The sequence below is a fragment of the Hermetia illucens genome, chromosome 1, assembly GCF_905115235.1.
Source record: "Hermetia illucens chromosome 1, iHerIll2.2.curated.20191125, whole genome shotgun sequence".
Taxonomy (NCBI): domain Eukaryota; kingdom Metazoa; phylum Arthropoda; class Insecta; order Diptera; family Stratiomyidae; genus Hermetia; species Hermetia illucens.
The window spans coordinates 163982133-163999005 of record NC_051849.1 but is presented as its reverse complement, the minus strand read 5'-3'; the positions used below and the strand labels follow the sequence as shown (position 1 = coordinate 163999005).

Sequence of the window (16873 nt, the reverse complement as noted above, 5' to 3'; positions counted from 1 at the left end):
GTTTCTTATGCCACCCTCTACTCCCACCTCAAATTTCATGTCAATCGATCTTGACTGAAAGAATTCGGGGGCCACAACCAATTTTGGGCTTTAATGACTGGACTATATAAATGATAATGTTCTTCACGTGATTGTCAAGAGGACTGGTCGATGCTGCATCTCCAGGACCTCTGTTGGCTGCGGCTATTGCAGCATGCATTTCCCCTCAGTATGTGTTACGGAGGACTCTGTTATGGATTAGTGTGAACTCTCATCTGATTTTCAGAGGGGATTTTAGGCGGTGTTGTTATTCGAACCCGGAGCACCATGACAACGAGCTAATGATCCAAGTCTATATTGGCCCCCCTATATGTTCTGACGTTCATCATGGCTGAAAGGTGGCGGCGTTCAATCAACACGTGATCAACTTGGTTCAAAGTGGTCCTGCCTGGGGAAGTCCATGTTTGTTTGCGGATCGCTTTCCACACAACCCAGGTACTTCCAACAATCATTTCGTGCGACACTGTTAATTGAATATTCCGCAGTCTGGTATTATTGACTTTGATATACCTCGGACAGGCTTCGTGGGTTCGTTCTACTGCCTCACAGAAGGTATCCTTCTCCGACTCTGCAGTCTCCTCTGTATGAACGTGAACGTTAATAACTCATATATTTGCAGACTTTAACGAAGTTCATGGCAGCTCTGCAGTTGACAGCTTTCATAGATTTATCGACTTGTGACGAACTGTAGAATGGCGATTTGCCTCTAGGATGCCAGAGGTGATTGCTTAATTTCATTTCAGTAAATCGTGTCTACACTAACATGGTCTCGTGAAATCTGATTTTGTTACCACACTAACATCTTTGCCAATCAAAAAGTCTGCTTGCGCTCATCGGAAGCAGTTTACGGACTGACTGGCCATCTAATGGCATTATTCTTGAACACAATTGATTTATCCGATCTGATGAGGCGCAATGTTCGCAGCTTCGTGGTATGTACAACATTTCTCACGCTTTATCTTGTGTCAAGCTGATGAAAACAGACCTCTGCTAATAGTTTCCTACTTCCCATCAAGACATTTAATAATTTTATTAAGTTTATAACTTTGTTTCCGCCGTTTTTCGATAAGTGGCTTTAGAGATACGTGCAGAATAGAACTGTCGGGTCTAAAGTATTATTTGTGCAACTTTATATATCTGTCGAAAGCACCGCTTCCAAATTGAAATGATTTTGTACTCTCTTCATGTATTTTTAATCGCTTTAAAATGTCAGTCGACGTGCCAAATTCTCGTCATTTGCTGGAAGTTTTACTTTACGCGTTCAATTCAAAGAAATCTGCAGCTGAGGCTCGCCGAATGCTCTCGGGTACGCATGGCGAGGCAGCTATGAGTGAAAGAACGTGTCGTGAATGGTTTTAGCGCTTCAAGGACGGTGATCTTAACGTCGAAGACCGCATGGTGGTGGGAGGGAAAGAGTGTTTGAAAATGATGAGTTGACGACATCACTCGACGAAGACTCGTGCCAAACCCAAGAAGAGTTGGCGGTATCATTGCATTTTACTCAGCCAGCTATTTGTAAGTACCTCAAAGCCCTGGGAATGGTTCAGAAGCAAGGAAATTGGATGCCGTACGAGTTGAAGCTAAGGGACATAGAACGGCGTTTGTTTACTTGAGACCAGCTATTTCAAACGCAACAGCGGAAACGATTTCTGCACCGTGTCGTGACTGGCGACGAAAAATGGGTATAAAATAATCGCAAATGCAGAATATCATGGTGCTTGCCCGGCTATGCTTCCACATTGGCAGCCACTGGCTTCAAGGTTGTGCTTTGAATTTGGTGGGATCAGCTCGGTGTAGTTTACTACGAGCTGCTAAAACGAGTGGAGCCAGTACAGACGAACGATATCGAACTCAAGAATTCGGTATTCCGGCGAAATTAATAAGATTGACTAGGCTGACCTTGATTAATGAGGGAGACCGGAAAAGCAAAAGAAAGACTCTCTAAACTATTCAACATCAACAACGGTAAAAAACAATGGGATGCCCAATTATGCGTCCTCTTTAATCTGGCCCTGAAAAAAGTGATCCGTGATGCTGAAGTAAATGCAAGAGGCACCATCCTCTTTATGTCCACTCAACTACAGTCCTAATGTATGGCTTGGAGATCTGGATCCTTAGCAAAAAAAAAGTGAACTCTTGGCTGCGTTCGAGAGGGTGGACGATTCCGTAATCTCTATAACGATGAAATTTATTAGCGGTGGGTGAGTCTCCTAATCTGTATGGATGAGGATGATCCAGCCCGGAAAGTCTATAAGGGCGATATTTACTATAGAAAAGGAGGATTTTATATTCATATGAGTATGTAGTGGCAGCGTGGGAGCTTCATATTCTTACTTTTCCTCCTTTTTTAATCGATACATTTAGGTGAATGTATGCTTACATGTTCACACGTTGCATACATATTCATGTAATTTCTTTGTAACTGGCGATGTTCAATTTAGATGCGTAAATATGCATGTCGGCTTTTGTGTAGGAAGTAGAGATGAGGTAATTAGAAGCAAATGAAATACTAAAAATTTGGAAAATCAAGCTGGTCTACAATATGTTCTGGCTAACAGGTTAGAAGAAAAACGAGCTCTGGTTTTTGCGCTAGTACCCGCTATCAAATCGGCTGGATTTCCCTAATTTCCTTTTCTAATCTGAGCTTTATTCAGATTTGGTCTTCTTAGTTCATTGGCATAAAAACGTAAATATTTAGTAAATACCGAGAAGTTGAAATAATTTATTTTCCCGGATCTTTCATTAAGCTTCCCATATATTCACCACAATTTTAATTTCGTTTCTTGTAAAATGAACTTTCCCTTATCTGTGTATATGCATTCATCAGCATCTAAGATAAAATAACCTCTGCCTTTTTTATAAGTCACAATGATTATTCTTTTTGTCACAGCAACCCACATAAACGTGCCGCACTCCTACTCCTCCGTTCGCCTTTTTATGTTCTCCTATAATTGCTAAGACTTTGTTTAATTAAGACAAAATATAACACGTGGAGTGTCAGAAGAGAAAGTTGAGGTCAGGAAGTGATATAAACCTATTTACGTCTATATTGCGAATTTTCCGAAGTTATAATGTAATAAAACATTAATGATTTCGGCGAATATAATTTTTATGTTCATAAAAATTAGAGAAGTGCACTGGTGGGTTAAGCAGGACTGGCTTCGGGAAAATGATATACTTCCAGGGAGGAATGACTGATGAAGTCTTCATTTGGAAATTTCATTCAATATTCATCGTCTGGAAGAAGTTATTTGCAGGTTTATACTAAATGAGAAAATACACCGGCAGTTGTAACTCCGCATAGTAACCCATAATGAAGGGGGTCGTAGATTCTGGCATTGAAAGAGCGAAGGTAGCAGGAATGAAAGGGCAGTTGGTCCACTAGAAACAAACGCTAGGGCACAGAATTGGTGAATTACAGGCAAGCTGTCTTTGTAAATGAACATGACAAGTGTAACCCAAAAGGATATTAAAAGTTGCGATCTCGTAAATTAAAGTCGCTGTGAAGGGTTATGCCGAATTGAAGCAGTTGATTTGTAAACAAAGAGTTTCTAAGGTAACCATTGATGTTCCTACTAAAGAATTTCCAGGCTGGTTAATATTCGTACATACCGATTAGAGGACCTCCCCTCCGCAACTTATTGAGCCACATTATATCGACGGCCAGAATGATATACGCTACGGGGGCATCTCGTTAAGGTCTACGAAAATCCAATCTTTAAACCTTTTTCCACTGACATCGAAATAATGAACAAGGATGATTTTTTCCTTCAGAAGACGTTACAAAATATTTCAGTTATACAGGGATGCACTCTTGACCCTTCAGAATCCTGATGAGTTTTATATGTATAACCAGCATCGGTTGAGGACAGTGCGATAGACGTCTGTCTTTTCCAAGGAATACTGAAGTAAACTTTCTACCTGGCTCGTCACCTTAGTTTGTGTTTAGTAGTTGTTGATTGCTTTCCTGTGGAAATGATGTAGATTAAGTATTATTTCTATATCTTCAGCGCACTTTTCAAGCCTTTCCAACTTGTCTTAATTCGTTTATTTTGATATTTGATATAAATGTTGTTGCGCTTAAATGAAGCCACGTTTTTATCATCATGTTTATGAGACATTTTAAAGGTTTTCATCAACACTCTTGATGATTGCTTTAGCGCCTAAGGGACCAATTGTACGTCTTCCAGGAGGTAAATTCATCCATTTCTACCTCTCGTTCTCTTAATTGTACAGTTCCAATTCATTTTTTCTGTACGTGTTTCTAAATTCTCAAAGTTCTCAGAAGCGTGCTCGAATAATTCTTAATACTTTTGTAACGAAGATTTCTAGGCAATTCGGTGGCAAGCTGGTTTCCGCTCTTGGTTCTCCTGCATTGATCATATCAACATCCAACGGATCATTTTGAAGAATACGCAAAGTTCTCACTCTTCATCAATTTCGAGAAGGCTTTCGTCATCATGGACCTGGAGTGCTCTACGCAGGTGGCGCATTCCGGATAAACTAATACGTATTATTAGAATGAAATATGATGGCCCAAAATGTCACGTGCTGCACCACGGTAAAATCTCCGAGAATTTTGAGGTTCAAAGCAGAGTCCACCAGTTATCGATATTATTTCTCTTGTTATTGGTGACAATCTTCGTACGGCTTCTTCCGGAAAACGTGGAGAGTTCAAAGAACCATGGCATTTTTGCCTAAAAAACATCGACTGCACTGATGAGATCTAGCTACTCTTTTACTGGATCATGGACTTTGGCCAAATGTAGGGTTAGACTGAAGATAAATATAAAAAAGAGCAAGTTTCTCAACCTGACGGGTCATCGCACCCTCCCTACCTGCATTTATGAACAGAGCATCGAAGGCATCGGTTAGTTTGTGTATCTAGGAACCATGGTTTCCGCCGATAGTTGTTTCGAACTGGGTGACGCTCGACAAATTAACAGTGTTAGATCCACCTTCGCTGCCTTGTTTAAAATCTGGAAGTGCAGTTATATCAGTAGCAAGATCAAGTGGAGTAAGCGCATGGAAATTGGCTTCACCGTTACTTAAAAATCTTATCCTAAGTCGACTGACGAGCGGCTCGCTCCAAGAATACTTGGTGTAGAATAGTAGAAAGGAGTATAGATGTCTTGGGAAGTCCTGGAACAAGTTGAAGTGGCGTGAATGACGGGCTGTGTTCCACCAAGGGGTGGATGGCAACCATATATTTTTTTGAAATTGTCCATTATGCTCCTTTTTTATGCCCATATGATTTAATTTTGCCGAAAATGAGGCCAACACAAAAGGAAGGACTTCTGTTCGGTTTATTTACAAAAAAAGGAAAACGGTGCGATCTAATAAAGTATCAAGAAATTCTTCTTTGAATAAGCCACTGCCTGCATAAACTGCGATGAAATGCGAAGACTTTGGCCAGATTACCACCAAAGAGGAAATTTGCGCAGCCCTTAAATACTAGCTGAAACTAAATGACAACATGGATCCGGGCAAAAAATGGTCGGTAGGCACACAGGCTTATCCAAAACATAAGTATAACAATGTTATGGCTAGCTACGCTTTGAAGCAGTTGTTAAGAGATACAGTGAATACAAAAAATACCTCTAAAAATTCGAATTGAATGAATCATTCAGTATACTCATCTGCCGTTGCGGAAACCGAATGTTAGCACTTCAGATATGAAGGATTCTGTGGCTTTTCATGTAAAAATATTTGGAAACTCTGTGGTTCTATTTACACAAGCTTTTAGTGTATAGAATAAAATAAGTGATTCAGGTTATTCACTTTAAACGATAATGACATTCTATGTATGTATATTATATCTTAGGTTGCAGTAAGCTTACGTAAAATAGACAACTTAAACCTACTACAGCTTTGCTGTGTATAATCGTAGGATTTCCAGCAACCTTTCCAGAATGGTTCTCTATTTTAGGATCCATACTACTGCAATATTCTATATTTCTCAGGAACCTAACGCAGGTTTCCGGTAAATTTACTAAATATGGTAACAGGTGTTTTGGAACCTAAATGCCATATAGGGCCATTATAAGGACTTTTTTTAGATGAACAGCTTGGTCGGCGTGGCCTCTTATGCTATAATCATCATTTAAAAAAAGGTATTTATACTCAGAACATTGAAAGATGAACGTCACAAGTCAAGTCATTATACATCGACCACCCCCGACAATTTGGAGTTACAGGAGGCTTTCCAGCATCCCGAACTGGTTTTGTTCCCGAAAAATTCTGCGATTATGAGATCTCCTCTAATATGTAGGGCGGTGAAAGGCGTCAAACATCGCGAAATATAAAGAAGCAGGAATGAAGGCCACTGTAGTGCAGAAAACGGCTGTTGAACAGTCCGAGTTTTGCCCTAGAAGAGTTATTTTGTTAGGTTAGCTGCAGAAAGTAATTAAAGGCAAGGACAACATGCACCAGGCAATCAATAATATGGTGAGAACCAGCAGCATGAAGCACGGGGGAATAAAAAGACTCTAGAAAATAGGAGAGACATCCAGGAAATCAACAGGTTCTCAAAAAAACGAAAAGACGTCAACTTTGAGGAAGTTGAAACCTCGGTTGATTGGAAAGTAGTATTCAAAACGGCAACATCAGCAAGGAGGCCAATGTCCAATCAATTTGAAGGTTGTAGTTGGACTAAGGTTGAGCTGACAAATTTTTAGAAGAAAACGAGGAGCAGCATTCAACACGATTATCACCAAGAAAGCTTAAAGCTAGTCCCCACCATAAAGGATCGGAGAAAATGCGATAAGTCTGTGGACTACTTCTAAGGCAGAAATCTGTAACAGATTGCTGCCTGTTGTAGAAAGTCAATAAGTTTGTCACACCGACAATTCGGCTTCCATAAGCTAGATTAACCATCGACGACATCAGCCAAGTGCTGGTTTAGCTGAAAAGGTAGTATTTGGAAATATTGATATTGTATTCCCCTGAATATTAAATTGATTGAATTGATACCTAGACAGTTGATGATAGACAGTTCGTTAAATGAGAGACTATATTGTCCCTGCGGGTGTTCTACAAGGCTCTGCGTTGGAGTCACATGTATAACGATATCCTCACCGTTTCAGTTGCTAAGGAGGGTACGATTGTGGGCTAAGCTCATGATAAAGCGATGATTGTTGAAGCAAGATATCCTGAGGAAGCGAAGTTGAATTTATCCCAAGGAAGGGCTAAGAAATAAAGGACTTGCACTTACGGAGGATAAAACAGAGGTGATGATTATCACAAAGTTTCGTAAGGAACGGCTGCTTGCTTCAGAATGGAGGATCAGATCATCATTTGAAGACGAGCAATCAAATGCTAGGCTGAACTTCAAAAAGCGGTTGCAACATGTTTTGAATTAAGGCGTCCAAAGGCTGAATCCCCGCTCTTCACCGTTATTCTGCTTAGTTTGGTTAACTGCACTGTATACAAATGCAATACTGAAAAGACACTTTTGGAGGCAGTGAGTCCCTAACAAGAACTTTTGAATTTCTGCAGCGATGGAATATAGACAAGTGAATTTAGTTTTATTAATTTCATCGCCTCTTTGTTGACCCGGCTCCGGCAAAGGGTGTCAAGGTAGTTTTCGTTTTATTTTACGCATAAACTCGATACTGCTAAAAACAATAATAGTACAGTGGAGTGCAAAAGAAGACAAAAAAAAACAATAAATAGTTAAAAGTCAGTAAATTAAAACTGCAATTATTTAAATTTTTTTTTTGTTATTTTAAAAAAAAGTCAGTATTAGGGTAGCTAACAAGAGACATAACTACAGAAGTGAATTACTTGTACTGCTCCACTTTGAAAGTAGACTGGTGAGTGAGTGAACACTTGAAAACGGTAAACAAGAATCCTCTTCACCTTCGTGGAAGCGTTGCCATCTGGTGGGCAGGTAGTACCGAGTTCAATTCACAGCGCATTCAAGTATTCCTTTTTCTTAACAATAACTCCTATTCGAAATTATGAAAAAAAAAATAAAAATATGAACTAGAATGTCAACTGCAAAGAACAAAGAACTCCTGGCCAACCAAGCTTGTACAGTAGCCTAGAGCAATTAAGCACTCAGTCGAAGGATGAATTCCTGGAAAGGCTAATAGCTCGAAAGAGCTTGAAAGCAAGGCAAACTAGAAGTAAACTGAATGAGTTTGATGGCAATAATGAAACGTTACTTCTTCGTTAGTTAAGGCAACTGCCAAACAACCTGGAATCGATCGGTACATCATTATTATCAATGGGCGTCGAAGTCCACAATCGTCGAAAATAAATAGCAATGCTAAGAATGTTTCGAAATTCAGGGTGGATACCCCACATCTAGAAGATGCAGCAACTGTGGATAAAACCGTACTGCCAATTATAGAGGGTGTGAAGTGTATAAAAGTGTATAAAACACACTCCCTGTTCAAAGATGGGAGATGATCGCGAGCTCAATCATTATAAGTAAAGTAGCCAATAAGGATTTCATTCAAACAACCTTGCTATGCCTGCAGATGTGTCCAAGAGAACTTGTCATAACATCGGTTTATTGGTACCAGTGACATAAAATAATTCAGGAACAGTTTATTCAAGACTTTAGGGAACAAATTCTTGGCCTAGTCTATTAGTTGACAATTTTAAAGCTTTTGGAGGATAAAAGACGAACACGAAGGGAATGGCAACTGGATAGGTGTCCCGAAGTAAGAAGTAGGCTCAATAAAACCACAAAACAGCTTAGATCGCTTATAGAGGATAGGTAGTCTGATATACCTAACTGAGTTGTCTGTGTCCAGTTCCATTCCACTGACTATTCTTTGTAGAAAGCAGCTAAAATGATTAATAGGCAGACTATCCCAGGAAATTGTCTAAAAGTAATGACAACAAACTCAAAGCATTCGCAGTTCACTGGAAAAAAGTATTTCAACTAATCTATCTTCAAATGTCTTTTGAACTTCCCAGATGTCCAATTAGCACCAAAATAAGCCACCTGCAAACTTCCTAGAAAGATGTTGAAAGCATCATTAAAGAAAAAGTCAACCTTAGTAAGGCTTTAGGGTATGATTTAGTTACTTCTTGCATGTTGAAAGAGCTGACAGTAAAAGCCCTTAATGACTGTGCTATATCGTTAATCTTGAGAACCGGGTATTTCCTAAATTGTTGGAAGAATGCAATAGCAACAATGGTTCCCAAACCTGGAAAGAATGCCACTCAAGTCAAATTGGACAGGCCGGTAACCCTTCTTCCGACAATATCGGAAGTATTCGAAAAACTGCTACTCTCGGAGCAATTGCCAATCCTAGCAGACAGTACCGTCATATCTGATCACCAATTCGGGTTTAGGAAACAGCCCAATACAATAGAAGAAGTCCAATGAATTGTAACAGAAATAAACAATGCTCTCGATGGTAGAAGATTTTGTACAGCAGTATTTCTAGATGCGGTCCAAAGTTTCGGCAAAGGTTTGGCACGCAGGACTGATTGTTTCCATAATCTGTTAATATCGTATTTAATGAAATACCAATTTCAGGTAAAATACAAAGATATTCTCAGTGGACAACAAAAGATGGGAGCAAGAGTTCCTCAAGGGAGTGTACTTGGTCCTGCACTGTAGCTGATCTACACGGCTAATTTCCCTGTTGGCGGGTTTTCTAGCACATGATGACGTCCGAATCTTAAGTTCATTTGCAGACCCAAAACTAGCTTCTTTGCAACTTGAACGGCATCTGAAGGAATTTGAAAACTGGTTTCAAAAGTGGAGTATGAAAGTTAACAAATCGAAGTATGTATAAGTATTCACTTTGCGAAAACAACATCAACAACATCTGTAAACCCCAATAGGATAACATTAAATACCTGGAGAAACACTTAAATAGAAGACACACCTGGTAACATCACATACAGGTGAAAAATAAACAATTAAACTTAAGTTCAAAAATTTTCTGTTGATGTTTCATAAAACATCACCACTTTCTCTGGACTGTAAGTTGTTGATCAACAAATCGGTACTTAAGCTTGTGTGGACCTATGAGATTCAACTACAGAGCTCTGCTGAACCATGTAACATTAATCTGCTTGGGCGTTCCGGTATACCCTGGTATTTTCGCAATTTCGATCTCTATAAAGACTTAGATACCAGGATAATAGTAGAAGAAATTGGTTGACCCGCTAATAAAGAAGAATCACCCCAACACAATGCCTACAAGAATTTTATCACATTGAAAATTCAAGCGGCTGAAAATAGTTGACCCCCTGGACCCCGGGGGTCTACCCTAGCATCAGCTAAACAATTTTGCTCTTTTTTGACATAAAAAAATTAATATTGATCACCAGTCACTAAAAATTTGATCTTTAACATAAATTAAATTAATGAAAAAAAAAAAATGTATAAATAAAAGGAAATATAGTTTAATAGTAAAATACAAACTTTCCGGCAATGGCATGGGATCGCGTTATCAATGTACTAGTTTTGAGAATTGAAATATATTTGAAGCTTCCATGTGTGGTTTGAATCAAATAATAAACATTTATTAAAAAAAAAAAATTGCCTGATTTATCAATGATTGGATATATTTTTAGGACACTTCATTTCTAAAAATGTTCCTTGACTGTCAGAGGCTAAACAAGAAGCTATATAGAATAATATTGGAAGCAATATGACAGGTTTATGTAGAGTTTTAAACTTAAAATGTAACTAACGGTATATCGCACTTTTGCGACCAAAGTGTCGCAATCCAAGAAAATATGAATCTGAATCTGACTTAGGTACTACCCCAAATAGATTTCGTTTAGATACATCACTGTGATTTTTTTCAGGTTTCTCGGTGGGATAGGTTTTGAAAACGTTACACTTCTTGAGGGTCATATTTGGAGGCTTCACTCCTCTACGTTTCACCCGATATCAAATATAGAACCACATTCTGTGAAACAAAATTTTGTACCCTTAAACTTAACACAAAAGTGCGCCACTTTCTGTATGTAAAGGGATCCACAGAACACACGCTCTCACCAAATTTCGTGATAATCCAGCCGTTTCAGAACTTATCGGGCGTGATAAATTTTCCAAGCCCTACGATCCCAGGGAATACAGTCGGTGCAGGAGCCAGAGATTCTACGACTAAGTACTTGCGTAGACGATTGGTCCGACCTGTGCCGTAAATGCCGATCGATACTATGCGCAAGTGAGGTTCCTAAAGCTAAACTTGAACCATTGCCAATCGGCTCAGGACCTGCTCCCCAGACGGTATCGGAAAACAAAATCGACGTTGCTATTGTCTACCAGCACAAAATTCTAGACAGTGGAATTTGGGCCGCGGATAATAGTAGAAAAGTAGCGATATGGGCATGCGGAAATCGAGCCATAGAACCAATCACGAGGATTCTCGAGATTGATTTCACTAGAGTAAAAATAGGCGGAATATCAATTTACAGCTGCTATGCGGCATCAGGTCTTACTTACGAGAGAGGAGTTTTATTCTTTGGTAGAGAAGCTACCAATGAATGCTAACGACCATAGCCCTAAGATAGTAGCCGGCGATTTCAATGCATTCCGGAAATGAACGCAAGAGGATGCATATTACTCCAAACTCTTTCTCGTCTAAATCCTGTGGTTGCTAACACTGAATTCGTGGACAGTTTCCAGAAGAGAGAAATGGGGTCTGTGGTAGATGTTACATTTGTTAGCGATGTTTAAGGTGAGGATCTACAGTGGTACGTCAGTGAAGAATATATTGACACCAACAGGCCATCATTTTTAAAATCATATATGGTACACGTACGAAGTGGTCCCGGACGACAAATTTTCAAAGACGTTCAGTAGCAAAATACAGCGCTTGAAGGAAACTCAGAAGATAAAGGTTTATAGATCGGCGGAAAGTTACGGCGAGAATGTGACGCCTTCATGCCAAGGTGTGTTGTATTCCAGAAGCTAGTTCCGAACTTTTGGTGGAACTCTGAAATCGGAGAATGCCGCAAGGCCTGGCTCAAGGCCAAAAGGCAGAGTCAGCGAAATAGAAACCGATTTAGATACGAGCAGCTACATGAAGGATACGGAAATGCTTGGAAGAAATAACATGTGGCTACCATAACAAGTAAGAATGAACATTTTAATCGACTGTGTAAGGAAGCTGACACGGACCCCAGGAGTGGCGCTTATACGGCAATAATATCGAAAGCAGTCTGGAAAAGAGAAACGCTCCATACCAATTTCTTGACCTAATCTGTTTAATGGAATAGTTCTTTTCCCTTAAATTGTAAGTACCGCTAACCTTTCCACTGTCGAGATAGACACCGCCGAATACTCATGGTAAGTGAAAAGGAGGTCCTTGAAGTTGCGGAAAAAATAGTTGAAAATAAATCTCTCAACGCAGCAGTGAAAATAGCGCCAAATATGTTTTCAACGCGGCAATGAAAATAGCCCCCTATATGTTTGCCGGGGCGCACAAGCAAAAACTAGTCCTACTAGTCCTCATGCCTTCCTGCAGGCCGATATGCCTTCCAAATAATACTGGCTAATAACAACTATTCAAACGAATAATCTATAACAGATTACTTTCAATTACCCAGAAGGACGGCGTTATCTTTGAGAATCAGTTCGGTTTTCGAAAGGGGAGGTCTACAACGGATGCAATCGCCCTGGTGGCAAACGCAGCAAAGACCGTACTTGACGAGAATGAATGTTGCGTCGATGTGAAGAGCATCTTCAATTCCGTTTGATGGGCCAAGATGCTTGAGTACTTAATCAATTTAGGCGTGGCGAAGTACCCGGTGCGTATCGTTGCCGACTGCCTAATCAATATGCTTCCGTCCTGCGAATCAGATGAATGAATAAAATTATACCAAACGACATGCGGAGTTTCACGCACTCTTGTGGATTATTATGTATAACGGAGTACTGACGCTAGACCTACTGGTGTGATCTCCATTGGTTTCGCGGACGACATTGGTGTGACCGTTGCTGCACTCGTCCTCGAAGAGGTCAAGCTTTATGTAAATGATAGGGTCTATGACATTAAATCCTGGTTAGAGGATGTTATCTTCAGCTCGCAGAAGATAAGATGGAAGTAACACTTATAACCAAGCACAGAAAGTGCACGTCCATTGAGATCAAAGTTGGAACACAAACATTTCATTCCAAGCCTGCGCTCAAGTACTTAGGTGTAATGATTGACCAGAGGTTAAATTTCAGATTGCATATGCAGGGTGCGGCAACCAAGGCATTTAACATCGGAGCGCTGATTACGAGAATGCTACGAAATATAAGTGGCCCAAGGCCGACCCGTCGACTCCTTATTTCGAGGGTGGTCAATTCGATTCTACAGTAAGCAGCCCCAGTATGGGCAGATGCACTGAAAAATACAAATAAGAGAAATATTGGAGCTGCGTATCGCATATGTGCACTCCGAACATGTTGCGCTTGCAGAACAAAATCCAATGAAGCGGCTTGCTTGACAGCAGGAATGATTCCGATTAAGATTCTGGCGAAAGAAACACAACGAGTTTACGATCGAGCGTATCTCATCGGAGAATCTCCTGACCGTCAGCGGCAGTTCGGACGAACTGAAACTATTGCGGAATGTTAGGAGAAGTGGGACAAGTCTGGAAAAGGCCGCTGGACTGTCAGAATCGTATGGAATATCCGGAAATGAATCGAAAGACCCCACGGCGAAGTAGGTTACGACTTAACTCAATTCTTGGGCAGACATGGAGGTTATCGAGCATATCTGTATCGGTTTGGGCATGATCATTTGCCATATTGCCTCATTGCTCTAATTTTGCAGAGGACGCAGAATACGTTTCTTTTTTTCATTGCCCGAGATTCGCAGCCAAGAGGGCTCCATTGGAAGCTACAACCGGGGAGCACTTTGCACCCGACAATATAATGGAACATATGGTGAAACCAAAGGGGATACGGACCGAAGTCGAAAAGGTGATTGCAGCTATTGTTAAGAAGCTTAGGCAGGAAGAAGTTAGCCGGAAGAATGAACGCGAGAGAAACACGAATGTTGATACGAGCGCAGGATAAATTCTGATCCAGCCCTGCGATGTAATACCACATTGGAGTCCCGCGGGGAGATTGGAAGGAGAAGGAAGCTTTCCACCTTCCATCGGCAAAAAATGACAGTCAAACAGACAGACAGACATTGACTCGATTTTCTTTGAGTTATGATACCCTTTGTCGCAAAGGTGCGATATGATCACTATATTACTTTCGCATTAATAGCAGGAAGAAATTTAATATTAACGAATCTGTTTAGGTATGTTCCCATTTACAAGCATTACATTTAGCTCTCCAAGTCCATATGGTCAAGAACCAATTCATGTATCGATCGGTTATGTTCATACATCGCAAGGTTGCCTTAGGCATAAGTAAATATTGTGAAGCAATATGTTTGAGTACGCATACATATCTATTCAGTTGGAGGTACTGAGTTCTTTCAAAATCAAATTTTTGTTTAAATATGGATTAGTCAGCCCATTTCAGTTTCACACCTCAGTCCCAAGAATACAAATAAAGAAATTTTTCCAAATATCCGGTGTTTCTCTATTGTCTATTTAAAACCTTGCGTCAAGTGCTATACTTTGTTCAGTATCACAGATTTACTTAATTAGTCAAGATGTCGCACTTGTCCTCTCGGTTCATTGAAATATTGATATTATTTCAAATATTAGCTTTAGCGACTACAGCAGAAAATCCCCGAAATGCAAAGTTTCTGAATCAAACAAATCTTCCATCCAGTTCAGTTGGACCAGCAGTGGTTTTAAGTGAAGCTAGAAGTAATACATTTTCTCGACTAATCGAAAATTGTGGCGGCACTTATAAGTCCCATCAAACACTTGTTACAAGTCCAAACTATCCAAATAATTACCCACGGAATATTCGTTGTGAATTTGTGTTCAAATCGCCGTATGTGTGCAGCAGCCAGTTTCATATTCAATTTTTGGATTTTGAATTAGAGTCATCGGAAAGGTGTTCAAAAGATAGACTCTGTATAGAAAATTCGGAATTGCTATGTGGTCAAGTGATTGGAGTTAAAGTTTATAATACTTCAAATGGAATACTGCGGATGATTTTTGAGTCCGACAATGATGGTGAATTTAAAGGATTCCGTCTACTTGTTACGAGATTGCCGTGTCAGGAAGAAGTACAAGGATTAAGAGTGTCTCATAAATTGGAAATGCCATATTACAATGATGTGGGATCTTTGAAGAGGAAGGAACAAAATTCCGAAGCAGTTACGAGAAAAAAGGAGAATCAAGATACGAGTACTAATAATAGACAGTATTTGCCACCAAGCAATGGATATTTACCAGTACCTAAGCCGGAGTATGGACCTACTTACAGCCAGCCCCAATACCCACCACAATATCCCACACAATATCCTTCAGAATATCCCTCACAATATCCCTCGCAATATCCTTCTCAATACCCTTCGCAATATCCATCACAAAATCCATCTTTAAATCCAACTTTTAATCCATATTTTCCATTATACATCTGTTTTCCTCAAGCGAATGATTTCTTCCCTCAAAATATTCCCACGCCAAGTAACCCGCCGAGAATTCCATTCGGTACGCCTCCACCTCCAATTCAATCAACCCCTTCCCAATATCCAAGTCCTCCTATAATCACTTTTAATAACATTCCTAAGCAAGTGCCACCACTAAACAATGCAGGAAGATTTCCATTTAATCACGATGTCACTACATTCACTTCCAATGATTACCCTCATCCGCCGAAATTGCCAAAAGTTGAACCACAAGTATCACCATTTCTCCCCGCGACTATCCCGTCGTGCTGCTTACGCAGTTTCTCGGAGAAAAGATTTTACCTCGCTAGCCCAAATTTTCCGGGTTCGGATTCCAACCCCACAGACTGTCTATTCTACATCGAAAAGTCAGACCCGGCAACATGCAGGCTGAGGATGCAGTTGAAATTCTTTGCAATGGGAGCGACAACTCCGGAAGGGTGTTTTGACGATTTTGTGGAAATCGATGGCCAAAGGATATGCGGATGCAGAACTGGATTAATATATACATCCCAATGGGGCTTAGGTGCAAAAATATTACGTGTAAAAACGAGTGGACGGAGGACTGGAGGTTTCCTATTCGAAGTTATACAAGAAGAATGTCCTTACCGGTATATGAGAAATGCAGTGGTTGAAAAACGTATTGATGGACCACCGATTCAGAACACTTTAGTGGAGACGAATTCGACAACAAGGACATTGTATACATTTTACGGGAAAGATAATTCTTCTGTAAGAAATCAACAATTTAAGGACGAAAGCACGACAGAGGGTCCGAGTTCGCAATTCTTGTTTGGTATAGGCAGTGGAGATAGTTGCAATTTTGGACCGGCTGATTGGTTTAGGCTTTTAGTTGATCCGCTTTGGATTGCTAGACCGAGATGTGTGTGAAAATCGGCTCCGATGAAGAATAGAATATATACCACGAGTTTATGTAAGTTTAACAAATTTATGAACGCATAAATATGTACATTTGCGACAAAAAAATGAAAATTGGTTTCTTTTATTATTTGCCATATAAATGGCTGGAAGAGTAAGTCGCAGGTACTTCCGTAAACATTAGCCATGCAGTAAATCTACACCTTCGCTATATTATCCACGGATCGGTATCTTAAATATTTCTCAAAAAATACAAGGATTTAATTCCTCCAAGTCCGTTTAGTATTTTCTCTAAAAAATACTCTAAAACACGAAAATTGTAGATAGGTAGGTAAATTTAGATATCTGGTATATAGCATTCAAAGATATGAACTGGCGTATATACAATCAAAAGATACATCTTCTCTTTAGTTCCTTCGGATATGCCTAGATTGAACTATGAAAGCATAGCATTAGCA

General features: G+C 39.9%; 1 protein-coding gene across 1 annotated transcript; it reads left to right on the top strand.

Annotated features, from left to right (window-relative positions):
- Window positions 1–14624: 14624 nt before the first annotated feature.
- Window positions 14625–16484, top strand: LOC119646459. Its single transcript, XM_038046912.1, has one exon. It carries the CDS (start codon window positions 14625–14627, stop codon window positions 16425–16427), a length of 1803 nt encoding a protein of 600 aa, XP_037902840.1. The 3' UTR covers window positions 16428–16484.
- Window positions 16485–16873: the final 389 nt, after the last annotated feature.

Coding starts and splice junctions, on each gene's coding strand:
- LOC119646459 (XM_038046912.1), top strand. CDS start 14,625: ATGTCGCACTTGTCCTCTCGGTTCATTGAAATATTGATATTATTTCAA.